The 27,845-nt window shown below is 44.6% G+C and overlaps 1 protein-coding gene across 5 annotated transcripts in view; it reads right to left on the bottom strand.

Annotated features, from left to right (window-relative positions):
- Positions 1-2,775: 2,775 nt before the first annotated feature.
- The window catches only part of LOC147622664 (uncharacterized), a 111,832-nt gene continuing 86,762 nt past the window's right edge, over positions 2,776-27,845 (bottom strand). For 4 of the 5 annotated variants that reach the window (XM_086822231.1, XM_086822234.1, XM_086822233.1 and 1 more), the window contains 4 exons: positions 5,101-5,175; positions 4,880-4,984; positions 4,561-4,676; positions 2,776-3,251 (listed from right to left, as the gene is read on the bottom strand). In XM_086822231.1, coding sequence (XP_086678357.1) covers positions 4,581-4,676; positions 4,880-4,984; positions 5,101-5,175 — 276 coding nt within the window. In that variant the 3' untranslated portion in view covers positions 2,776-3,251; positions 4,561-4,580. The remainder of the gene's footprint in view (positions 3,252-4,560; positions 4,677-4,879; positions 4,985-5,100; positions 5,176-27,845) is intronic. The other variant, XM_086822232.1, reaches the window with a different exon arrangement.

Below are 27,845 nucleotides of genomic sequence, written 5' to 3'. Positions count from 1 at the left end.
AAAAATGCAGGGCTTAGCTTCGATTTCTATCCTTGGGTTTACCCAATATCATTGATAGACTCCATTATAGCTCCAACAATGGGATGCTAGTTAACTAAGCCTAGTAGTCTTTATTTCAATTGAATAGAGTAGAAAATGTTGGATCCATCTTGTACTAATCATGTCAATATGCAATCTAGTATGCCCATCCAACAAGGGCAAAGAACAAGGATCAAGGTGTTAGTAATCCACTAGTCATTAGGAATGGTCGCATTGATGTTAACATGTGTGTGGCTACCTTAAAGGTGCAAAACGAAGGTATCTCTTTGATCCTATAGGAGGCTTCCAAGGTCTAAAGGAGGTTACCCACGATCAGGGTATCTCTTTGATCCTTTGGAAGGTTTCCAAGATCTAAAGGGGGTTGCCCACCGTCGAGTCAACTTCACCGTGGGAACCCACATATGTTCACTTTTTGCATTGAATGTCCTTATACTTTTCACATTCCCATGGAGAGTTGTATCATAATGACATAGCGGCCAGTTTTGCGAAGGAAATACAAGTGTGCCAAGTTTTGCATAAGAAATGCAACTGTGCCCATTTTGGCACGATTACATTTCGGACGCCCAAATTGCATTTAAAGCTCCCAAGGCCATAAACTTGGCCCTAGGAAAAGGCCTTAACTGAGGAGGCAATTTTAACAAATGTATATCACCATAAGCACCCAAATTTCTTAATTTCAATATTAAATAATGCATTAAAATGTGCTCGATCCAATATGATCAATTTTTATTGTTGGGAAGACCTGGCGCCATAGAAAGAAAGCATGGAACACCCAATGTCCTGGGGCTTTGCCGAACCACACTCTGGAGCATAAACAGCTCAACTAAGAAACCAATTTAATGTGACCCAACACAAAAATGCACAGTCACGATGTGTCTCACCTCGTGAAAGCTGGTTGCTTGGGATTCTCATAGGAGACAATGCTACCATGCATCTGCACCCGAAAGCTCCACTCCAATGGAAGCTCGACCCTCTACACCACTCTATCTTACACACTGACTCTCACACATGTAAGCAAGTATACATAAGAGCTCAAACAAGCACAAGGCAAGCAAGTAATAGTATAGGAGAGTAGAGAAGAAGAGCATCTATTAGCTTATGCATAAAAGAATGATTGGTGAGAGTTATATTTTACCTCTTATGTGTGGCCACTAGGGTTTACACTCTTGGGCGGCCAAAGCCAAAAATTAGATCCTAGGTCTCATTCGACCACTCTAGCTTGTATAAACACCTAATCCACAAATAGTACTAAACCTAGGATCCCATGGTGTGCCGCCTTCAATAGACAAGTGGCGAGCACACATGTAAAATATACAATACATGGTTTTTCTGGTAAATTCCATCCATTCCAACGCCTGTGGCCCAAAGGAGGTGAAAATAATACGGCAACCCGACATCGACGCCACAAAGGTCTCTAGCCTGCATGTTTATTTGCTTCCTTGTACAGGGTGGACGATAGATATTCGAATTCCACCATCGTGTCAGACAAGAGATAGCTAGGCCCGTCGTGATGCAAATTCCATCCTTGAAATATGACAATGAAGAAGCAATCATCAAGCTATGCAAGAATCGAACCACGCCCTTGTTGCTATTGAGTCAATTCAACATTGACATTGGAGTCGGAGTTGGAGACTCCAAGAAGAGTCAATCAAGTATAAGAGAAGATATAATTTATATTACTTGGGAACATCTAGGGATTCCAAGGTTTATGGGATACCAACTCCAAGCATTTGCAAGAAGGTAGGATGTATGAGGAGTTGTATTTGACATAGGACAAGTCTTGGGATGTAGGAGGAGTTGTATTTGACATAGGACAAGTCTCTGTTGAAATTGGATGGATGAGTTGTTGCATTTGGCATAGGACAAGTCTATGTGGAAATTGGAGTCACCAAGGGTTTGAAACCTAGTGGTACAACTAGAGACATAAGATTGGTCCAATGCATTCAGATGTAATTGGAGATTGTACTTGAAGAATGGGCATCAAGTTCACATTACTACTCGAACGTTTACATGAATTAAACATGGTCAGTAGTCCCATCATACTTCCCTTGTGCTTATCTAGATCCCTTCTTTGGGTCATGTGCAAGTCCTCCTTTGGTTAAAGCACCATGCAATCCTTATGCAACCTCCCTTCCTAGATTGTTCAATATTGATAGTTTGGGCATCTCGGAGATACAGGTTTGTGGAATACCAACTCCAAGCATTTCCGAGAAGGTAGGATCAATTATTGTATTTATGCTTGTTCTACCCCCTGTCTGTCTCAACCAAGGGTCTGTTAGGGTTCGTTTGCATGAATTTCCTCTTGGACGCTCAAGCATCCTAGTTTAACCTAGAGTATTCTATGAGGGTGGAGACTTAGACCTCACATTGAAGCTTCATAAAGTTATGGCTCATACATGAACACTCTGTTATGTGAGGGTGGGATCTCAAACCTAGTGTTCAAGCTTGATAAAGTGATGGTTGATAGATACACTCTTCAAAATTCACAGTTTGTAACTCAACCTCCTACACAACACAATGAACTCTTTTTTGGAGATCTTTGCTAGTATCACATCTTGGCACAATCGGAGGGCCAGTTGCATAAAAGCTATAGCTATAGATGGCATTTGCACATCATTTGGGTCGATATCATACAAGGTCCTTCAAAATCCAAACATTTGTAAATAAGTCGAGCAAAATGATGCGCAAGTCACTGCTGTGCGTAGTCGAGAATATGTCACTCCAATGGTGAACTGCTATCACAATCACAAAACCATGTTAAATAGTTGTATATATATTGAGTCTTGGCATGAGAGTGATACATTTTTTGCTTTACATACAAGAAGCAAGACATGCTTTCCTTTCGTGCTTTGTACCCTGATTTATGCCACCTGGAAGCCGGCGAAACTTACAATGGTATATAGGGGTGCTAAATTGGTGCTCTCAGATTGTTCTAATAGTGGCAGCACTTGTTTAGGGCAGCAGTCCATGCAAGAAAATGGATCTTGGAAGCCATAACTTCAGAAGAGGCAAACCTAAAGGGTGTTTAAGGCAGTGGCATATGGCAAGCACTTTTGCACAACATTCCCACATGGCATGCAAGTTGCTGGAGTGCTCTTTTATCTCCACCAAACACATATGTACACACTAGGTAGTAGCTCCAGGTATATACGCCATGAAAAAGTGGCTTGTGGTCATCAACTGCTCCATTGTAATGTCACTCAAATAGCCACCTGTAGAAAAGAAACCTGTGAGCCAATCATACCTGGAAAATAGTTATATTGCTTGATGTGGCAATATAATTGAGCAGCATGTTTATACCTTAAAACATTTATAGATGTGAAAATCAATGTCCATAACAGAGCATTATAGCATCATGCTTACGAAGTACTTTCCAAAAAACCACGATTTTATCAAGGTTATTACATATTATTGTTAAAAGGTCTTGCGTGGTAACATCTGGGACAGAAGAAGAAACAGGAAAAAGAAGAAGGAGATGAACAGGCATCCTTGATACCTGAACAGTCTATTAAGCCTTCAGGCAATTACAAGCCAACTGACAGACCAGTATGTTTAGGGTTTGATCTCTGGCATCTAATATAATTGAAGTCTCAAAAAGAAAAGGCAATCTTGATGATTCTGACGGATCCCAGGAAGGAAATTGTGACTCTCAAAGTTCTATGCTGAACTCTGATCTGGGATCGTGTGCTTACTACTTCCTCGTCATTTTTTGGAGGGACCCATTAAACAAGATACACAAGATGATATACGGAGCTTCGTCTCCCTATTCACTGCCTTTGGCTCAAGCATATGAGCATCCAAAATTTATCCCTACCCTGACGAGACAAGCATATGGTCTTGTAGAATCTGGGGCTCTTTTGCAGACCTTGCACTCTAGCTCTTCAAGGCAGGCAGTTAGACCGAATACGCAGTGTGCCAGCAACTTTATGCAGCACAAAAATGGATGTCAAGAAAACTTAATCTACAATACAAAATGAAGGGCTTATTGTGCCAAAAAATATACAAGATAGTCCTAATATAGTACATGATTGCATTTTAGGAGACCGGATGATTCTTGCTTCTTGTATGTTTTGTTGTGGTGTCATGATAGATAATTGTCTTAAGTCTCATTTTTTCCCCAAATGTCTATGGTGAAAAAAAGGCTTCTCTTTAAAGGTAACTTGCATGGATTTTTAGTTTAATGAAAGGAGAAATCTTTTTAAAGTAACCAGCATGGCTTATTTAACATACTCTGCACGGTTTCCGATACTTTTATCTACCAATATCCCCCTTATTCATGCCACCCCTAGTGCCTGTTTATACCCCTTACTGCCCCTACTTATTACATGGAATGCATGCATTATGGACATTAATCAGCTTATTCAATTAAAAAAATAAACTACAATTTGGAGCTTAGGGCAAACCATTTCCACCTCCATTTGAGTCCTCCCCTGGCAAGTCATTTTGTTTTCACACTTGTTGGGTACACTCAGTAGAAGTTTCTTTCTTGGAAAAAAAAGGCGCTATAAAATATATACTTACCACAATTTGATACAATGTCGTCATGAAGAATAGGGCTGTGCTAATGGGCTAGAACTTACTCCAGCTTGATGAGTGACTTGAAAGTTCAAATATGTTTTTTGGGCTTTAAAGCGGTCCTGGAACACAAAATTGATCAAAACCTTCACAGCCTATGGCAGTAGCAACACAATGACAAGAACTCTTATGTAAAAATAAATAGAAGGTGCCAGCAGGCCTTTTAAAAAAGTGAGGCATGGCATGTGGAAAGTTAGAATAGTTTTAACATTTCTATCAAGTCAAAGCGAAACCCCTTCGTGTGCAGAGATATTGGGTGAGTTACCACGTGTAGTTTCCAATCAATATGGGCAGTTGAGGAAGCAGAAATTGAATCGATGTGGTCAAATATGGATAGGAGAACAGCTGCATCCAAAGCAGCATAATGTAGCTGAAGCACAATTGGAAAAATACAGAATTAAGGGTTTAGAAACATGTGTCCATCTTAAAGGCATAACTGTCAAGTCGAATCATGCCCATTTCATTCCTAGTCTAAAATCAAACCACCTGTTTTGTGCTCAGCGGACGATGCTCCCAATCAGTCATCCTCATTTCCTTGTCCATACATCTTCCCAAAACCGCCTTCAACATTGACAGATAACTCAAGTTAGTATAGGTTTCGATTAGATAGTGCACTTTAAAGATTTTCACCTAAATAACATAACTATACAGGAAGATCTAGGTCTAGAGAGCTCATGAGGGATGCATTCATCGAAGTACCAAACCGTAGACAAGTCCACAACACAGAAGATCTCAAGAGGGATGCATTTATGAAAGTAGAGAACCACAGACAAGTCTGCAATATAGAATTTAACGAACAATGCGATCAACTTCCATAAATCAATGGGAAATTATTTACAAGCATTGTGCTAACTGTTGAAGGGACACTCTGCTGTAACCTCCAAAAAGGTGAAGTCCCCAAAAAAAATTGTATAAGGTTTTAAATGAAAGGTTGAAGGCAAGACTAATGGAATTGGCCAAGATCATGCATGATGTGCCAAGCAGAGTAATGGGCCTGCAGTGTCAAGTCTCTTGCCAATCTCCCCCCATTTTCCAAGATCAGCTCCCTCAAAGGCTCTCTAACAAATAATCTGCTTGCATTACCTCGTTGAAGGCTCTCTGGAGATCATCCTTGAGCCTCTTGCCTCATTTTACACATCTTTTACAAGTCTTTGTTTATTATATTTTGGAGTGTCCTTACAACTTAAATGCTTACTAAACTCAAAGAGCACGGTTGTGAACGGAGCAAGAAAATCATATGTAGTCCTTTCTCAATCACTACTATCGGATGCAATAGGAAGTCTTGGACTGATCTTTGTCAATTGGTATTGTTCCAGAATCCAGATACTTGTAAGGGCTAAATCTACTTCTCTTTGTGATAGTTCTACTACTTTTTTCAGATTTTTTAATACACCCCGTTTTTCAAGATCAGCTCCCTCAAAGGCTCTCTAACAAATGATCTGTCTGCATTGCCACATTGAAGGCCATCTGGAAATCATCCTTGAGCCTCTCTTCGCATTCTACACATCTTTGACAACACTATTGGAGCAGCCAGCCAAGGGAATGTAAGAAAAATCTAAAAAAAAGTAGTAGAACTAGCACAAAGAGAAGTGGATTCAGCCCTCACAAGTATCTTGAACAATACCAACTGACGAAGATCAGTCCAAGACTTCCTATTGCATCCGATAGTAGGAATAGACTACATAAGATTTTCTTGCTCCATTCACAATCATGCTCTTTGAGTTTAGTAAGCATTCAAGGTCTAAGGACACTCCAAAATATAATAAGCACACTCTTTCCTCCATCAGCCTTGGATTCAGTCCCAAATCATATGGCACTTCTCAACATCAAAAGCCAAATCCTCGGTAATTGATATTGATGTTTGTGTGCGCACCAGATTTGAGGACAATGTATCTGTGCCTCCTCAAAGCACTGTATCCACCGGAGTCTATCGGTTGCCCCCCCTTGGATCATAAGGCACCCGGTGTGGAAAACTCTGTTTTTCGATGTCTGCTGGTTGAGTCAGGCTCCTTCGCTGAGATGGTGGTTCCTATTCGTATCAGTGTGATCCTGCAACACTCTCGCCCCACTCCCTCGGCTGTGGGAGCCGTTGATGGTGTCCCCAGGCCATGACTGGGGCTGCAACTCTGTAGCTTTGGCCATCCAGGATCAGCCCATCAACTTCTCTCACCATGTCAACGACTTTCACCTAACGGACACCATTGGCCAGTGCTAGCCGCTGGTGAGAGCTAAGACAGCTCCAGCCACAAGGTGGAGGATGTATCCTTTGAGGCAGAAGGAATTGATGTGAATCTCTTTGTCAGCTTCTCATTTTCTTACAATAACATGTACGTGCCTGCTGTCGGCAGGGCCCGATGGGTGGATTTGCGCCCACTTTGAGTGTCTGTACTCGTAGACTGCAACTACTCGCCCTCCAAACCAGTTTGGATAGCCTTGAGACCCAACTCCCGAGGGGGACTCCAGCAAGTTCGACAACATCTCCTCTTAGCCATGCGGTTAGCATCTTGGAATGTCCAAGGTTTTGAGGGTGCTTAATGCCACAGGCAGAAATGGTTGTCCAAGAGGAGCTGCAGTGCGCCCCACGAGCAAGGTTTGTATCTTTGTCTACAGCCATCTATTGGCCCACGTGGTGGATTCTGGCACCATTGCTCCTAGGTGAGCACAGTGGGTGGTTTTATCTCTTGGGGACGTGTTAGTCTCCTCAACATTTATGCACCCAATGGGATACTTTTTGGACACAGGTTTGAAAGGGGATCCCCCAAACTGATGTGTGTGTGTGTGTGTGTGTGTGTCATGTGTGTGTGTGTGTGTGCCGCCGGCTCGCCTGCTGCTCTGCTCGACCTGCTCGCCCGGCTCCCTGCTGCTCCCTCGACCTGCTTGCCTGCTGCTCTGCACGACCTGCTCGCCCCTTGTGTGTGAGCACGTGTGGTGAGGCGAGTGGATCCTGGACTGTGTCGGGCCTGCTTTCTGGACTGTGTCGGCCCTGCAGCCCTCATCGCGACCTTCTGAGGGTCCCCTCTATGCGCACGATACACTGTTTTCTCATCGTCAATCTGCCCCTCTTCCTTTCGTCCGCGACCTGTGTGCGTGTGTAGGAGTGTGTGTGTGCGTGCGTGTGTGTGTGTGTGTGTGTATGCGCCTCGCTACAGGTCTCTGTTTTCCCTTCTGTGTAAGATAGTATTCCCGCAAGCCTCCTGTCGCAACAAGTTTCAGGCTTTCCCATCACTATTCAGTGCCTTGTCGAAATAGCGCTGTCCCTCCTTTTTTCTGATCTGTGTCTTCCTGCTGAATCAAATAGTCTCGATGGCAGAAACAAGCAACTATTATGTCAAGAGAGCACTTTCTCCTGAACCTAAAAGACAATCAAGGGAAACTCTGCCCCCCATAGCTCCATCTGAAGATGCTTCCTATGTGTTTGACATGTTGAATGAGGATTTTCAACAAAGTAGAAGAGAATGGATTCTACCTGCTCCGGAACTCACTTACAAGATGAAGTTGCCTTCTCTTGTGCATCCTCTGAAGAAGCTCTCTCAAACTGCAGTCATCATCTTTTTTCCAGGCAAAATACCCTCGGCTAATGATGTGGGACAATGGGTGAATTCTCTCCTAGGTGGATGCTATGTAGAAGGAGTCTATTTTGCCTCCAGAGGATTTTATGAAGTTCATCTCTTGGATGCATTGACAAAACAAAAGATGCTGGAAATGTCCCCTTTATTTTTTGGTCATCAAATGGTGCACATCATGCCTTGGTCTCCTAATAAGGATTATCAGAATCTCATCAAACATCACTGCCATGTATGGGTTGAAGTCGTTGATTTTCCAGATTACATGAGAACAGAGCTTCCAGGCTTAGCGATCACATTGGGACAAGTGATCTGTCCCCCTCGTCCCACAGGTAATAAAAATCGTTTTTGCATCTTATGGGATACTGATAGACCAACCCCCTCTGCTATTGCAGTTGAGATTGAGGGTGTTAATTTGGGAAAGAAATATTTCACTTTGAAATGGGGCATTTTTGCTGGAGCTTGTTTCTCTTGTCACAAGTTCGGGCATCTAGCTTCTGAATGTTCCTCTATCCTTCATCCGCCTCCTCCAGCTACCATTCCTCCGCCATCTGATAAAGGAGGTCAAAAGACATATGTGGAAAAGACTGAAGCTAAAGGAGCAAAGCCTTCAGTTCATACAGGGAGCCAAGCCAATTCAGCTCAAAACAAGGATAAAGGAAAAAGCAAGCTAGTGGAAAATAATTCATCTTCTCACGAGGGTTGGCAGAATGCAAAGAAGACGGTACCTCTCAAACAAAGATCTCTCCAATCTCGTAATTGGGATGCTTCTGCTCCATCTCCTGGTCAACCTTCTACCTCTTCGGACAGCCCTATCTCAAAGGCATGGGTCAATGCAGTCAAGAAGGGTATTCCACTTTGTGAAGAAGATGATCTAGTCATGGAATTGGATTCTGAGGGTTTTCAAGACCCTGTGGCAATGGCAGAGGCCTGATGCCTCCCTTTCTCTTTGAGGACCGCTCATCTCTTGTACATATTTTCATGCGTACTTCTCTTAAATGTTTTTCTTATAACATACAGGGCCTCTGCAATCAACATAAATGGAGGCTCCTATGGCATTATATAAATAATACTCATCCAGATGTTGGTCTGCAAGAGCATAATCAGCATTCTTTTGCTGGCCAACATGGGTTCTTTTCAGGATATGATATATTTTATGCAGGATCTGAACAATTCTCTGGGCTGTGCATTTTAGCCAGACATGATCTGTAGCCCTGCGTAGCATATAATGATCTTGGTGGCCGATGGATGATTATCCAATGTATGATCAATGGAGAGATTTTTGAAATAGGCTCCTTGTATGCCTCTCAAATTTCAGCTTCCAGAGCTCAAATGTGGGACTCCATAAAGCAATATCCTTGGTCCTCAAGTGCTCTACTTTGTGGTGACTTTAATAATTCTCCTCACTAGAAGGACAATACCACACATAAATCCCATATGCTACCCTCTGAAATCCAGCAATGGGAACATATGACTTCATCACTTCATACTGCAGATTTATGGACAGCAACTCACCCTTTAGTTTTGGGATTTACATATCATCATAATGCTTTTACAGAATATTGGGCCAGGCTTGATAGATGGTATCTTATTCATGCTCGGCAACATGATGATTATACATGTCAAATGTGGACTGATTATTCTCAACAACTATCTGATCACACTCCACTTTGGCTCAACCTTTCATTTGGTATGCCTCTGGATGATATGCAGCTCTCTTTAGTCAGACATTTGCAGGTCAATCAATTATATCTTTCTCATGAAAAATTCCAGCAAATGATCAGATTGGCTTGCAAGCCATTGTTATCCCATGCTCAGGAGGATCTGGATTTTGCTTGGAACTCTTTTGTACATCGTATTAAAAATGTCATTAAGGAATATGGAAGATGGTACATGGCAAAAACCAGACAGCATATCCAGTGGGCAAAATCATACAAGCAGTCCTTGGTACAGATTAGCCATCAAAGGTCTCTTTCTGCTTCTGAACAGAATTCATTGTCTTGTGCTTCTTCCATAATTGATGCTAATGATAAACGCAAGCTTTCCAAATGGCAGACAAGGGTTAGAGTTAAACCTATGCTAGATAAGGGTTGTTCCTCGAAATCTTTCTTTCGAAATTCACACGTGTACAGACAAAGTCAATCTATCATGAGAGTCAGGAAACCCGATGGTCTTTGGACGCAGACTTTATCGCAGCTAGAAAAACAATGTCTGGATCATTTTCAGCTTCTTTTTTCTCTACCATCTTCTTCTACACCTCAGGTTGCATTGGCTCGGAGCAGATTTATTGAGCTTGTTTCTCCTATTGTTTCTTTGCAAAAAGCTTCAATGCTGGAAATGTCCTTTTCAGATACTGAATTGGATGAAGCCCTCAAGCATTTGGGTAAACATTAATCCCCAGGCTGGGATGGTTTGACGGTTGAATTTTTTGTAGCCTTCTGGGCTGAATTGAAGGGTCCAATGTTGAAGCTCATTAATGTAGCTTGGCAGCATCAACATCTTCCCTCAGCTTGGAAGCATGGTCTGGTTAAGCTTGTGCCCAAAAAACCTCTATGTGAGACAATGGATGACTGGAGGCCTATCACTTTGATGCCTGTTATATATAAACTTATTGCTAAAATGCTGGTACATCGGATAAAGGATATCCTTCATGATGGACTTCATCCCAGGCAATATGGTTTTGTTCCAAGAAGGCATATACATGATAATATCTCCAATACTCTCATCGCAATGGAATATGCAAAATATTCTGCTCAAGATGTCTTGGTCATGCAGGTGGATGTGGCAAAGGCATTTGATACGGTACAGTGGGATTATGTTTCTCAAATCATGTCTAAACTTGGTTTTGGGCCAAAGCTAGTTAATGTCATATATTGGCTTTACTCAGATTCCACTGCTCAATGCTTTATAGGGAAACATTTGTCTGAGTCTTGGACTCTAGAACGATCAGTTCGACAGGGATGCCTTCTCAGTGCTTTGTTCTATGCTATTGCTTCACATCCTTTGCTTCTTTATATGGATCATCTGGTTGATACTAGACAGTTAGAGGGGCTTCAGATTTCTGGTTCACGACCTTTCATTGCACAGGCTTATGCAGATGATTCATTCTTCATGCCAAAGAACAGTCCTCTGGAGCTTCGCCTATTGATGGATACTCTTTCAGATTTCGGGTTGGCAGCTGGTCTAAAAATTAATTTTCAAAAATCAAAACTCTTACCTCTCAAGCATTGTGACTGGCATGCTATCCTGTGGCCCTGCCAGATTATTTACCCAGAAAACATAGTAAGACATTTGGGTTATCCCATTGGCTGGAAAATCAGAAATAAGCAACAAATATCTTGGGTACTAAACAAAATTTAGGACAAATTATAATATTGAAAGATCTCCACTTGGCCATTGCACGTACGGCTTCGAATTGTTCAGTCCATTGTTCTAGCTTATGTCCAGTTCTACCTTCCTCTATTACATTGGTCATCTCGAGATCTTTCTTCTTTTATGTCTCAAGCCATGGAGATTTTTTGGAAAACTAAGCTTCATAAAAAAGCTTTAAGGTTGCTCAAAATGGACCTGCTTTGCTCACCAAGAATGCATGGTGGTTTGAATATTATAAACATCAAATTTCATGTGTTGGCAAGAAAGATCACTATGCTCAAAACCTTTTTTCAACAAGAGCAACCTTGCTCTATTATGTTGGCAATTTTGTGCGGTCAGATGCGCACAAATGCTTATGGTCGTTGGCTAGTTGATCCATCAGAAGTAGTACTTGGCAAATTTCAAGGTAAAATCCCTGGTTGTCCATTTTCTACTTCCTTGATTCAGGATTGGAAGAAAGTGCTCTCTCACATCAAATGGTCTCCCAATCCTGCTTCTATAGCTTCCTCGCTTCGAATGGAAAGTCTACATTGGAGTGCTGTTTTTTACTCTCCCCTTGCTGTACAACAACCAATCAGAGCTTACAATCTTATGAAGTTGGGCATCCGGTTCATTGACGACGTGGTAGATACTCAAGGGCAAATTCTCTCTTTTCCGGCAGCATGCCAACAATACAATCTTGGGATGCATCATAGATCTATATGGAAAGCTATTGCAGATCTCTTACACCCTTTCATTCGGATTCCAACATTGGATGTAAGAGACACGCTTCAAGATTGGCATCTTTAGTCTTCAAGTTCAAGATTATCCTCTCAGCCTTTGCATCTATTTACTTCCATACAAGCTTATCGATTGATATTACCTCCTCCATGGATTGCTCATCATGCTAATTCTCTTTGGCATCTGAATAAGTCTTTAGCTTGGTGGAAAGGAAAACTGACATTGATATGGAAGTTGAAAATGCCATTGAAGCAGAGACTCTTTCTTTGGAGATGCATTGTTGGTATTTTTCCAGTGGGAGTGAAATTGGCTCAAAGAAGGATTGCCTCTCCTCTTTGTCCAAGATGTCATCATACTACTGAGAGTATTCCGCATTTATTGTGGTCTTGTTCATATTCCAGAGACCTTCTCGACAAGATCTCCTATTTTTTATCTCTCAGATTTCCTGCACACAGGTTCTACAGGGTTTTCTGGATGTTTGGCACGTTATCAGCTTCTTTGTCACAGTATTCTCTTTTCTTCCATTGGATCAGATACTGGGCCTTATGGACCCTCTGGCTACAACAAAATCATGCATATCTGAATTCACCCCTTCAGCACCCTTATGAGTTCTTCCGAGCCTCATTGCGGCAGTTCTTATATGATGCCTTACATGAGGAAGATTTGGATGTTTCTTGTGTTCAGCTTTTCTTTTACTGTTTCTGATGGATAGGGCATAGGCTCTTTTCTTGAGCACTGCCCTGATGTAAAATGGATGTTTTATAATATAGTTTCTTCATTTCACAAAAAAAAAAGTGTGTGTGTGTGGGGGGAGGGCGGGGGGGGGGGGGGGGGGGGGGACACCACAGTGACAAATGCTAAGGGCCCATCCTAGGAGGAGCGATCTTCACCATTAGGGCCCAAGATACCTAGCATGAGTTCAGCCGCACTACCGTTAGCCTTCCCTTTTCTAGATCCGATTGCCAAATCCTTGGGCCCAACTATCACAGCATCTATGCTCCCCTTGGACCCCTCAAACCCACAGACCAGAGGTGGGATATCATTAACAGCATCGCAGCCTCGCACATTTGGTGGGCACAATGCAGTGAGGCCATGGAGGGTACCCTCGCGCCTCCGACGGAGCCCATCACCTGTCAGAATGCAGTGGAAATGAAGACAACTGCTGTAGAGAGCAATACACAGATGAAAGAGAGAGAGAAGCTAGTGTAACTCTGCTATGTACACCAATAAATCCCTGAATACACAAATGGAGAGTGTGGGGGGGCAAGGGGCCATTTTATATGGCCCTAGGCTGCTGGTTAGCCAGCCCAAAACAGGCCGACAGCAGCATAGATGCTCATGACCAGCAATAAACATAATCGGCCAGCATCTGATACAGCTCACAAGTAGAAAACAGCCTCTGTGGAAACCCAATCTCACCACGCGACCTCTGCAGCCACACAACCTTGCAAGCAACACCACAAGCAGCCCGGTACTCTGCCTCTGTCGACAACAAGGCCATAGTTGGCTGCCGCTTGCTGCTCCATGAAACTGCTCCTGAGCCGAGGGAAAAACTGTAGCCTGATGTAGATCTCCTCGTGTCTGGATCTCCTCCCCAATATAAGTCACTCCAACCTTGGAGTCGAACTCGTTCCTTTGTTTCACCTCCAGTGGTGTAGAAGAGTCCAAGATCCTTCGTACCCTGCAAATACCGCAAGATCCGCAATCCTGCATCCCAATGAGACTTCAACGACATCTACATAAATGAGCTCAACAGCCCCACAAGAAAGCTCAAGTCCAATCTGGTGTTCAGCAACCAGATCAACGAACCAACCAGCTTCCAGTACAGAGAGGCATCAGCCGGCTCACAAGGATCATTTACCGTAAGCTTCGTGTTCGGGTCCATCGGCGACGTGATAGGCTTGTAGTTCTCCATTCCAAAGGCCTCAAGCAACTCATGGACATACCGCTGCTGAGAGACAAAGAACTCCCTCTGGGTCTGCCAGATCTCCAATCCCAAGAAGAAGTGGAGTAAGCCTAAATCGGTTATCTCAAACTCCTTTTGACAAGGTAGCCTTCGTCACTGCAATGTGCTCCATACGACCGCTGGTGAGAATGAGGTCATCCGCATAAAGGATGATAAGTGTGACCATACCGCGTTCCCGAAAGAGATATAGGTTGGGATCTGAAACCGATCTCTGAAATTCAGTTCGTAGAAAGAAGGAATCAATCTTCTGATTCCAAGCCCTGGGAGCCTGCTTAAGACCATACAAGGCCTTCCGCAACTTGTAAACCATCCCCTTTGATCCTGGAACCTCAAAGCCTGGAGGTTGCTCAACATACACCTCCTACTACAGGTCACCATTAAGGAACGCAGATTTAACATCCATCTGAAATATGGGCCACTGCTGAGAAGAAGCAAGGGCAAGAACGGTCCGAATCGTTGTCATCCTCGCTATCAGTGCAAAGGTATCCTCATAGTCATTGCCAAGCCGCTCAGCATAACCCTTAGCCACAAGTCTGGCTTTGTGTTTGTCCACCGACCCATCTAACGTATACTTGGTCTTAAAGACCCACTTGACACCAATGATAGACCGTTTCGACAGCCTCAAAACCAACTCCCAAGTGTTATTCTTCTCAATGGCATCCAGTTCCACCTACATGGCTTATATCCCTAACTCAGCTCGCCAATCAGCTTGCCTAGCTCCAAGCTTCCCAAAACCTCGAAGCTAGTCTTGCGTGCGTGTAGCACACGGTAGATACACACTGTGCACATGAAAGACTCCCGAGTCCCCTTCCTCTCAGAGCTCACTCCTGAGCTCACTAAAAAGCCAGGGTAATCTCTCTGAAGAGTAGTTAATGTCTCCCATGTAGCATCCTCCTCAACACGATCCTTCCACTTGATCTTGTATTCCGTGATAAGCGTATTACGCAATCTTCTTTCAACGAAATCCAAGAATCTTTTCAGGTTCGTGTGGAACAAATGTCATGTCCTCGACATCTATGATTTCTTGAGGAGTAACTAATTGGTCTGTTCCACCCAGTACTTCCTTAAGTCTATTGATATTAAATACAGGATGAACTTTCACATGAGAAGGCAAATCCAATTCATATGCAACTAAACCAGTCCGTCGTGTAATACGAAATGGTCCACAGTATCTAGGGGATAATTTCGGAGATCGAACTGTTCGTAAAGTCTCGGAATCTTTCGGAACTCGCAAATACACCATCGTTCCTTCAAAGAACTCTCTGGGTGAACGATGTCTATTAGAATAAAATCTGTCTCGGTCTTGAGCACTTCTAATAGATAATAGATTCCTTCGCAACTTGTAACATTTCTTGCATATCTTACAAAAAATTATGTGCTGCATCATGCTGAAGTCCTGAGAATCCTACTGTAACAGGTGATCTAGGTTGAAAACCATACATAAGCATGAAAGAACTAAAACCTATACTCGTATGCTTAGTACTGTTATATGCAAATTCTAACATAGGAAGATAATCCTCCCATGAACTCTGTCTTTTGGATACATATGCTTGAAGCATATCCTCCAAAATCTGATTCACTCTTTCCGTTTGGCCATCAGATTGAGGATGATATGAGGAACTCAAATTCAAAGTTGTTTCCAAGTTCTCAAAAACAAGTTTCCAAAAATCACTCGTAAACTTAGAGTCCCTATCATTGATTATGTCCTGCGGTAACCCGTACAGTCTAAACAATTGCCCGATAAACTGCCTTGCTAATTGCGTAGCTGTAATAGTCTTCCGGGTCGGTAAAAATCTAGCCATTTTTGTCAAGCGATCTACCACAACCCAAATAGAATCGTGGCCTTGATGTGTTCTTGGCAATCCGGTAATAAAATCCATGGAAATACTTTCCCATTTATTACCTGGGATTTGCAAACGATGCAACAACCCAGCCTGTCTAAAGCGTTCAGCTTTATTTGCTTGACAAACTTGACACTTGAGAACATAATCTTCTACATACCCTTTCATCTTTGGCCAATAAAAAGTGTGTTTCACTAACGATAGCGTCCTGTGTATCCCAGGATGTCCAGCAGAAGAGACGTCGTGACACTTCTTAAGAATCTTGGACCTAATGTCCAGGATCTGTGGTACAAAAATTTTGTCATTACGGAATAGTAAACCATTCCGAATCATCAACTGGCCTCCTGCAGCCTGAATGGTGGGCTGTTCAGTCATCGAGTCTTGGTCAAACAATGAGCTCCCATCTTGGATCTACTGCCAAAATGGACCAAAATAACTATCAGTCCTGCAAAGCCCTCTCAATGACTCAAATAAGTCAGTAGAAATCTCAGTGAACAACAAAGTATTCACCTCTCTAATTCGACTAAGCGCATCTGCAACACTATTCATGGACCCTTTATGATAACGAATCTAAAAATCAAAATCTTACATTAACTCAGTCCAACGAGCTTTCCTTCCTCTCAAATCATCCGCATCACACACATACTTGATTGACTGATGATCAGTCTCAATACCACAAACTTGGAGCCATATAAATAATGTCTCCAAACCTTGAGAGCATGAATCACAGCATAAAGCTCCTCTCAAGGATTGGCCAACGAGATTAAGTGTCGTCTAGCTTTTTACTTTTAAAAGCAACAGGTCTACCATCTTGAAATAAAGCGGCCCCGATGGCACAGTCGTCGCTGGCATCAGTTTCAAGAACATAAGGCCATCGACTAGGATCGGGTAATGCTAAGATAGGTGCTTCCTTGACTTTATCTTTCAAAAGTCTGAAGGCCATATCCAAATCGTTATTCCAAGTGATAGGTTGATTTGACTTACGTGCACGACCTTTCAACAAGTCGGTCATCGGTAGTGTGAGCTGAGAGTACTCCCCCACAGATTTTCGAAGAAAAATAACAAAACTGAGAAAAGAACGAAGTTGTTTCACTGTTCGCGGTATAGGCCAGTCCAGAACCTTCTGAACTCGGTCATAGTCAATGCTCAATCCATCTCTAGTGATCTTGTGTCCCAAGTAAATGATGTCTGTCATAAAAAACTCACATTTACTTAACTTAGCATATAGTCGATTCTGTCTTAAAATAGATAAGACAATCGTGAGGTGTCGAACATGATCCTCAAGAGTACGACTGTATATCAAAATATCATCCAAGAACACCACCACAAATTTTTCCAAATGTTTACGAAAAAGATCGTTCATAATTTGCTGGAAAGTGACTGGAGCATTGGGTAACCCAAAAGATAATATGAGAAACTCGTAATGGCTATACCTAGTCCGAAAGGCGGTTCTTTCGACATGCCTTTCATGAATACGTATCGGGTGATAGCCAGTACGTAAATCTATCTTCGTGAAATATTTCGCTCCTGCTAACTGGTCAATCAGGTCATCTGATCTAGGGAGAGGATAACGGTTCTTAATTGTCAGCTTGTTCAATCTCTTGTAATCTATACACAAAATTCTCCAGGTGTTGTCCTTCTTTCTTCTAAGCAACACAGATGCACCCCAAGGTGATTTACTTGGACGGATCTGGCCATATATATATATATATATATATATATATATATATATATATGGATATATATGTATTCAATTTTTTTTCTTTTTTAAAACTCACCTTTAAACCTTACAGGGGGGTCTTTAAACTCTTTTTAAAAAAAAAGGTTAATCTAAAAAAACGAAAGCAATCCCAAATCGACGGAACGCTTTTACTGTTTTTTTTTCTTCGCTCCCCTCTTGGATTTATCGCTGCCGGCGCTTGCGTTGCTACCGTCGCCTGACATGCTGTCGTCCTCCACGTTGCTGCCGGTGCCGCCTTCGTGTAGGTGTCCAGGCCGCCTGCGCCTGCCCGCCCGTGTAGGCGTGGCTCCGACGTAGGCCTGGGCGCCTGCCTGCGTAGCCCTGGGCGCCTGCCTTCCTGCGTAGGCCTGGGCGCCTGCCTACATGCCTGCCCGTCTGCATGCTTGCGTCTCCTATGTCCGGTAGCCCACGACCAGCACGCGACTAGTAGCACACCCGACTGCACCTACGGCAAACTTCTCTCTCTCTCTCTCTTTCTCTCTATACACCTCAATTGTCTCTCAGTCACCCCGTCCTCTCGCGCGCCGCGTCCTCTCTCTCTCTACGCATCTCTCTCTCTCTCTCTCTATACATGGATCGGCCATCATTGAATCGCGGGTAACATGGATCGTCTGTGCTTGGATCTCTGCGCCACCGCCGCGTAAGATTTCAAATCTCTGCTGTGCTTGGAGTTCGCCGCTGCCGTCAGTGCTTAGAGCACTGCGTCGTCTGTGCAACCAGCGGTCAAGTTGGAGGTAGCCGCCGTGCTCTCGTCTACGTAACCAGTGGCGGTCGAGTTGGAGGTAGCCACCGTGCTCTCGTCTGTGCAACCAGCGTCCGTCCTCGACCCACTAGACAGGTTCTTTGATAGATTGTGCTGGCTACCCCTCTCTCTCGCTCTCTTTGCAAGGGTAGATACATTTTGTCTCCTGGGAGATATAGTCGGGGCAGAAGGTATAGTAAGGTGCAGGGCTGCAGGCAAATAGGACTGCAGGAGGCGCTTGGGTTTGCAGGTAGTTGCAGAAAGCGTAGAAGGGACTGTACAGTAAGGTGCATTGCTAGTTCATGATTGTGCTCAGGCCCCCAAGGCAGCAACTAGTAGGGGAAATCATGTCTCAACCCCTAGAGGGGGAACAGGTTGGTGAGACAACCTTTCACACCCCCACGAAGGCACCAAATGCCTATCGCAAAAGACTGAGGGAAGGAATCATGTCCCCTGGCTCACGAAGGATTACGAAAATGGCCCGACGAGATGAGGCCCTTTATGAGGAGCTACAGCTTCACATAAGGACAAAGATGAACAACATGCGACAGGAGCTTGAAAAGGAATGGACCGAGCAGATGCATGCCCAAAGGAAAGTGATATAGGAAACGCTGAAGGAAGAGATATATGTCCAATTGAAGGGAGAAATGCAAGCCGAAGTACGGGTTGAGATGGAATTAGCCCAAGCCTTGATGCACACGGAAATGAAAAAAGAGATGCAGAAATGGAAGGATAACATGCTCCGAGAGATTGGCACAGCAGTTGCATCGTACGAAGGCACTTTGAAGACATGTATGGCTGACCGCGAAAAAGACATCACAGAATTGCAAAACACTTTGGAATCAAGTAAGGCAAGAGTGGCTGCAAGTGAGAAGGAAATGCATTCATGGGCTGAAATTGCCAGTGCCACAAAGAAACAAATTGAGGAAGTCAACCCATGGATTGAAGTAGTAAAAAAACAGAAGGATACACCAGTCAATAATGTAGAGGTGATGAATGCTACATTGGAAGAGGAAGCCAAGAGACGGGCACGTGCATTACATGTACGTGTAGTTGTGTGGGAAGATAAGGGAAATCCCCAAGAGGATGCAAAAGCTCTTGCAACAAAAATTGGAGCCACTGATGTACCCATTACCGGAGCATGGCGAGTAGGCAGATAAAACCAGGGCGAAGATATTGATCATTAGGTTTGGTGACTTGAAGAAGAAGAAGGCCTTCCTCTCCAAAAGGATGGCCCTTAAGGGGGAAAAGATTTATTTGGATGAGGATCTTACACCGGCACAGATAGCACACCGGAAGGAACACATGACGCATGTGCTTGAGGCAAGGAAAGAGGGGAAATGGGCGGTATACAGAGATGACTGAGTCATCATTACGGAGAGGCGGCCCGCTTGACGGTGCGCGGCCTATGAGACCTTGCGATTCATGGTGTGGAATTGCAACGGAGCCCTTAGAACAGATGTAGGATACTTTGAGGATACTTTCAGACATAGTGATATTGCAATGTATACGGAAACCCATCAGTGCACAAACAAGAGGCTTCCTGACGTCCGGGGTTATAGATGGGAATCAGTTTTCCGCCCTCAGCCACGCACAGTGGGAGGTACCAAAGGATCTAGAGGAGTGGCAATACTTTCCAGGGAGGAGCTTCGTGACAAAATACATGTGGTACATAGAGATGCAGATGCGAGGTACATGTGGGTCCGAATATGCACAGAGGGGCTCCGCGAGCTATATGTGGCAGTATGCTACTTTCCCCTAGCCCATTCTACGTTTGCACCATTAGGAGAGTCGCCCTATATACCACTATATGATGATATCATGAGGTTTGCCAGCATGGGAGACATATTACTATTGGGAGATTTTAATGAACGTACAGGCACAGAGCAGACAGAGTTGTATGATACTCAAGAGGCTATGTACCGGGAGATCACGGCAGAGGATGTAGGGTTGTAGAGATCAGCACAGCATGAGGAGGAGATTACAGATTATGGCAGACATTTTCTCACACTCAGGAGTGCACATGGGTTGGTCATATACAATGGCTTATCGAGATGGCAAGGATGAGATGCTCTCACACACTGGAACTCTAAAGGGGGAGCGAGCACAGTGGACTACTTGATGGGATCTCCTTCATTGATACCTGATGTGCGGGGTTTCACGATTTCCAATAGGCCCATTGGCATAGCAGCCGATCATGCATACCTGAGTTTCACACTAGTAGGTAGATCCAAGAGGGATGGGCCAGCTACTCATCTACCTAGGTACCCGAGATATCAGTTTACACGTGAGACAGTTGGGGTTTATCAAGATGCAGTATCTGATGGCTTGTTTGTTTTAGACCCGCATAGCCCTCTGGACGAGATCACGAGAGGATTGGCAGGTGTACTACATGCATCCGCCTCATATGCGTTTCCCTGCACTATCATCCCGCAGCACTGCCCCACAGAACAGTTGGTATGATGATGAGTGTCGTGAGACACGAGCACAGCTACAACGTGAGATTGCCATTGGATCTCACACGCACAGACAAGCTAGGATGATCTTTCGGTGCCTTGTGTGGAGGAAGAAACGAGCCTATCTGGCTAAGCTAGAGGAGGAGATGTACCAACTCTTCTTGGGGAAGGACAACAAGAGAGCATGGAAGATGTTTCAGGAGAGACAGCCTGGTACTCCGATCACTGCACCTGAGGCATGGCATACTTATGCTAGAGAGCTATATGATGCACCAGGACAGCCCCCCACCCCCCCTCCACTGGGAGCTAGACCGCCTAGCAGCACCTTTTTTACTATGCGGATGGTGCTAGATGCGATAGACATGTTACAGAATGGAAAGGCACAGGATCATGATGGGCCAGTTGGAGAGCACTTCTCATATGCACGAGACACTTTGGCTCTGCTCATCATACATGTGTTTAATCGTGCCATTTGTGAGGGTTTCTCGACAAGCTGGACATAGCATATCATTGTACCACTCTTTAAGAGTGGGGACCCCATGGTACCAGGCAACTACAAGAGGATCATGATTGATCATTACTTGGCCAAATTATATCGCTCTATATTGGAGTCGGCGGAGCTGAGCCGATGGGCAGAGAGGCATGGTCATCGAGCACATGGACAGGCTGGCTTCAGGAGAGGATTGCATAGATTGCATGACATTGAGGAGGTACCCGAGGATATGCAGTGGGGGATATATGCTTTGTATGAGTTTGTGACAGGCAGAGTCCGAGCTCCAGGTGGACTATCTGATAGGGTGACCAGCACGATAGGGGTGAAGCAGGGATGCCCGCTATCGCCCACCCTCTAGGCTTATGCACAAATTGCATGACATTGAGGTACCCGAGGATATGCAGTGGGGGATAGGTGAAGCAGGGATGCCCACTATCGCCCACCCTCTTCGGACTGTACATTGATGCGGTCTCTGATTATGCAGACAGATTGGGAGGCCCAGGGGCATGCTTGGCAGGGGTGTTGATACCCATCTTGTTATATGCTGATGATATTGTTCTAATCTCAGACTCTCCGAAGGGATTACAGAGACACCTGGATGCATTACAGGCTTTCTGTGCGAATAGAGATCTGACAGTGAACCTTAGGAAAACCAAGGTTATGGTGTTTAACACCAAACAGGCATGGGTGACCAGATCAGAGCCTCAGTTCACTTTCCGAGGGGAGCCGGTAGAGTACGTCAGGTCATATGTCTACTTGGGAGTTACTTTCACAAGACCGCGTTTCTCCTTGAAGGAGGCAGCAGTAGCTAGATTAGCTTGATGGCATGCGGCCTTGGGGGCACTTGAGAGGCAGTGTGCACACATACAGTTTCAGGAGCCACGCACCAAATTGTGGCTATTTGATACGCTTGTCATACCGACCCTCCTGTACGGAGCTCCAATTTGGGAACCCAATATACATCACAGATCTCAGAGAGGGACAGATGAGGGATAGAGGCAAATAGAGAGACCACTGATTATGATGATTGCCCGCATGAATCGGAGCAAATCATCACTACAACATGAGATTGTTCGGGCTGAGCTGGGTGCCCCACCAGTAGTAACGGAGGCCCTATTCCAGGCAGTTACCTTTTTACAGCGGCTATGGGAGCTCCCTCAGAGCAGAGGTACTCCCGATTGGCATTGACCTCATCCATACAGTTGGCACAGGATGGAGATACTCATTGTTGGTACGCTCAGATAAGATCATGGTTTGACCTACATGGTTTGCGGATAGAGGCACTACCACCCTTTCAGTACAGTTTGGATTGTCCATTTTTGGATCTCACCTGCTCAGAGCAAAACCGCGTGATAAGGATGGATTTTATCAGAGTGGACACAGAGAGGACATGAACTAGCCCCCTTGAGCCCTTGGGCACGAAAATGGCTCATTACAAGAGCCATTTTCTACACCTCTCATCGGATGATTTATCACCCGCCCGGCGTACATGGATGTACACCTATCACATGGGATACGTTATGCCATTGGACAGATTTGAACCTCATCACACCAGCTGCGGATTGAGACAAGGCCTGTAAGATTTCTTCGGCACCAGCACCAACAACCCAGCCCACATGCGATGTTTGCAAATGGTTCAAGAATTGTTGCACACACAAACATTTGGCATAAAAGGATTGGACATGTGAATGTGTAGAGATTGAAGTCTATGCAGACTAAAGGAATTGTGACAGGGTTGCCAAAATTTAAAGTGGAAGGTATGCAGAGAATATGTGAAGCATGCCAATTTGGGAAACAAACAAAGCATGTGTTTCCACGTAGGAAAGAAGCTTTGAATTCAGTTGCAAGGCTGAAGTTTTAAATATGGATGAATAAGAAGTGTTATCATGCTAACCACAATGAAATTCTTAGAAGAAGGCCAATAAATTCTTCATGGCTAATATACATTGAGGGCATATAAATTCATAAGGAATTATCTAATTAGGGTGAAGCACTAAGCTAGATCATGCTGCAAACACCTCAAGGATCATTAGTGAGCCAAGAAACTCCCAGGCTCACAAGATCAAAAATAAATAAAAGAAACAAAGTAGAAACAAGAAACAAGAAAAGCATTAGCAATTGCTCGGCATCGGAGGCGCCTACCTCGCTTCTACAACCTCTCCATTCTAGACAGCCCCATGGCGGAGATACTTGATCTAAGGAGAGGGCAACACTTCAACTGATCAGCATACATGGATCTACCTTATATACATTTTTCAGTATTTTCTAGTATTTTCTACTCAGTATCATCTCGGAATCTTACAGTTCTGTTCTTATAACTGTAGGACAATCAGTTTTATTGTACTTTTTAGTCTCATTTAGTTGTTCTCTTTGATAAGACACCAACTTCACATCATGTCTCAGTTTTGGTCTCACAGGCCACTATGGCCTCTTAGAGACGTTAATATATCATTTCATTTCTCTCTCTCTCTCTCTTTCTCTTTCTAAAAGAAAAAAAACAGTCGACATGCTTTTTCTTATTTCTCTCTCTTCAAGCTGTTCACACAGTTGAAGAACATACAGCCCTACTTCTTGCTAAGCAAACAACCCTGCTAACCACCTACACCCTCATCACGGGTTTCTTTGATGAAAAAAGCACATTCTGAAAAAACAGAAGTATGCATAAACAAAACAGCAAGCTTCTTGAACACACACCTTTCTTCAACCTCATCATCTCTACCTACCAACTTGCTCGTTCACGAGGCACGCTCTAATACCACTGTCAAATCCCCATAAGATCTCCTCGTAGAATGCTCCTGGTACGAGACTCGAAACCTGCAAACAAACCAAACAAACAAGAAGGGGGTGCAGGCATGACTCACCTCCCAACCATGACAGTCGTGGGCAAGCCCACAGACTTGGCTGTCCCCACCGAGCCACGAGCTGAGCTAACTAGATGGATGTACTGACCAATCTCTACCTCGTGACGTCCCATACTGCCACGAAGCTACCCTCGCGGGTCTCGAGATTGCTGCCGGCCTCAAGACTGCGTAAAGCAGGTGCACGTCTGCACTAGATCCAAGCTCCTGACCATAGAGCTCTCACAAATCACGCGAGACTCTATATGACTAATGACTAACCTTGGCCACCCTTTTATAGGCTCTTGGCCGGTCATCGGGCGTCCACACTTGGGCGTCCGCCCGTCCATACTTGGGTGTCCACCCATTAGTCTATCCCTAACTCAGCTCGCCAATCATCCTGCCTAGCTCCAAGCTTCCCCAAACCTCGAAGCTAGTCTTGCGTGCGTGTAGCACACGGTAGATACACACTGTGCACACCTCATGCATTGACAACAGATGAAAACCAAGTGCGGGGACGTAAAGAACACGAGAGGAGTGCTTCCCCCCTTCGCCATCGGGAATGATCTCCATCCGGCCCTCATTGTGAAAATCGGTATGGTGGAATTGTCGCCAATGAAAATGCAACCTGACTGCCATTTCAGATTCTGAAAGAAGTCACGAGAAGGAGTCATATGCCTGGAAGAACCACTATCAAGAATCCATTCCCAAGTATCCTTGGCGGTGAAGCCAATGCCTCCTCCCTCGAAGAAGATGAAGCATCAGTGTCCAACATCTCCAAGTGCACAAAGGCTAGAGTCTTTGCAACTGAAGCTGAAGAATCAGCACTCTTTCCAATCCGCTTGGGACACTTCCTCCAATAGTGGCCTTTCTCACCACAATCATTACAGGTCCTCTTGGCCTTCAGTTTCTCTTGGTTTGAATCGGGCTTCTTGTCAAAAGACTTCTCCGATGAAGACTTCCCTTTGCCCTTGTTGTTGTTGTTACGACCTTTCGACTGTTGGCCAGTCAAGGCCTCAAAACCTCCGCCCTGTGGAGGGTTCGTGAATCGCTCTTCCTGGTCCAAGACCATGGGCACAAGCTCCTCCCATGTGATGGTGCTGAGCCTGCCACTGGTGATCAAAGAGGAGTAAAAGACTGTGTACTGGCAGAACAAATGCGACAGCAACATTATGGCCATATCCTCTGTTAATATCTCTTTCCCTGCCTGGAGAATTTCCTGTTGAAGAGGCTGCAACTTGTTGATGTGCTCCCGCATCGTCAACTACTTTGCAGGATTCATCACCCGCATTGAACTTCCAAGGAGATTCTCTTCATGGGTGATACCCTGTTGTAGAGAGAAGCCAAATGCTGCCAAATCCCTATGGCGAGCGTCGTATGCTCTATGTGATTGATCACTTGTGGTGTGCAATTGTTTGAGGAAGATGAAAGAACGGACTCGGGCATTAACACGATCCCATAACTGTGCATGTGCCTCCCGTTCCTTCCGCGAATAGAGGGTAAATCCCCTTCTTCCAACTCCGGTTGTGGAACCCCAACAACAATGAAATCAGCCAAGTCATAAGACTCCAAAACAGATTCCATCATTACCTTCCATATGCCGTAGTTGTTCCTGTCCAACTGGCGGTCCACCGGGAACGTGGGGAGTGTCGGGATCTTCACGTGCTTCTCAGCCACCTCAAGCAAATCTGCCATCTCAAGGGTTCACAAGGTCTTGTGAAGGGAGAGTGGGTGGGAAAAAAGAAGAAGAAGAGGCTGCAAATAGAATGCAAAGTGGCTGTCCAACGGTGATGGCCACCTTCTACTTGATCTCCAACTCCCGTACAGCCCAAAAAATCTCCAATCAGCACCTCAGTTAGCAAACCCTTGACGTCCCACTGTCTTCAAGCTTCAAGCCACCTGGGGCTCTGATACTATGTCAGAATGCACAGCGGAAATGAAGACAACTGCTGTAGAGAGCAATACACAGATGAAAGAGAGAGAGAAGCTAGTGTAACTCTGCTATATACACCAATAAATCCCAGAATACACAAATGGAGAGTATGGGGGGTAAGAGGCCATTTTATATGGCCCCAGGCTGCTGGTCGGCCAGCCCAAAACAGACCGACGGTAGCATAGATGCTCACGACCAGCAATAAGCACAGTCGGCCAAGTAAAAAATCAGTCAGCCACTACTGCAAGTCAGGTCGGGTAGCAGAGTCCAGTCAGCTAGCATCTGATACAGCCGACAGGCAAAAAACAGCCTCCCACACCTAGCAAAAAATGGGAAAAATACATGGAAGTGAGGAAAAATGGGGGGACACCAAAACTGGGCGGGCACACCCACAACAGAGGCCCTGACATAGTGTACAGACAGGAGATGACTGCTAACATCACCTGCATTTGGACTAACATTATCCACACTCTCCACAGACAGCAGGATCGATTGACAAGAGACTCAAACCGCATGCCGCAATGCCGCACGGCCTTCCTGTAGGCTTGGAGCAGTGGCCCCTTCCACACCCACAGGGATGGAGACATCACTTGGCACTACAAGCCTCCAGTGTGTGGCTCCCCCTGAGTTTGACATGAACCTGCTCCATTAGAAACAAAAAAGGATCTGTCTCCATTAGAAGCCAATGAGGGTCCTCCAATATTAGGATTCAAGAAGATCCCACTCTACTAGGATCCAATGAAGATCTTGCATGCTCCATCTGAAGATGCCTGCTAAGCATCAATAGGGAAGGCTACAAAAGGACTGGATCTAATGCACCTCTAGGCCTGCCATCCTAACAATAACCAATCTTTGCCTCGCGCTCTAAGGTCTGGAGCATCTTAAATAGCAATCATTCGAGGGGTCGTTCTCTTTCTAGTATGCTTCTTTTTCCAGGGACTCTCTACAAAGATGCCCATAAAGTCTACAGATGCAGCATTGATTTTGTCTGCCTACAATCTCCATCCTATACCTGAGCAAGGAGCCAGTTGGATGCTGGAGCGTAATATGAACTTCAAGAATGTTACCAAAACAATGACCTTAACACGAGACACCCCATCTGCTCTAACAGCCTCTACTACTGAAGATGGCATGCATGGTAATGGAGGAACCTCAATGATCACGACAAATGTTGCTCCAATGATTTTTAAGGCAGCCACTGATGAACCTAAGGTAGCCCAAGGAAGTGGAGAAAGAAAGAAAAGTGTTTCTTATCTTCCTCCACTAGGTCAAACCCCAAGGAAAATGGAATCAAGAAGAAGTTCTCAGAACTGAAAGCAAGCGGACTGGCCGTTACATAGCTGATTCTCTCCCAACTAAATCGACAATAACCTAGAAAAATCCATGCCCAAATGTTCAGCTGTCTAAAATGTGAGCAAAGAGGTCAAGCAATCATCCAATTTCTAATAACTTTTTTTTTGGTTATAAAAGCTGTGCCTGTGGAGTTCGTGCGCTCCCTGAGCTCCCCCCCTTCCTCGCAGGTTGATTTTCAGGTTCTTCAGGGCGTCTCTCATTTCGGCAAGCCTCG

This window comes from Cibotium barometz, chromosome 28 (assembly GCF_041138505.1).
Source record: "Cibotium barometz isolate CiBa-2024 chromosome 28, ASM4113850v1, whole genome shotgun sequence".
NCBI lineage: Eukaryota > Viridiplantae > Streptophyta > Polypodiopsida > Cyatheales > Cibotiaceae > Cibotium > Cibotium barometz.
The sequence above is the reverse complement of the archived record's forward strand: the minus strand, read 5'-3'. Positions and strand labels throughout refer to the sequence as shown.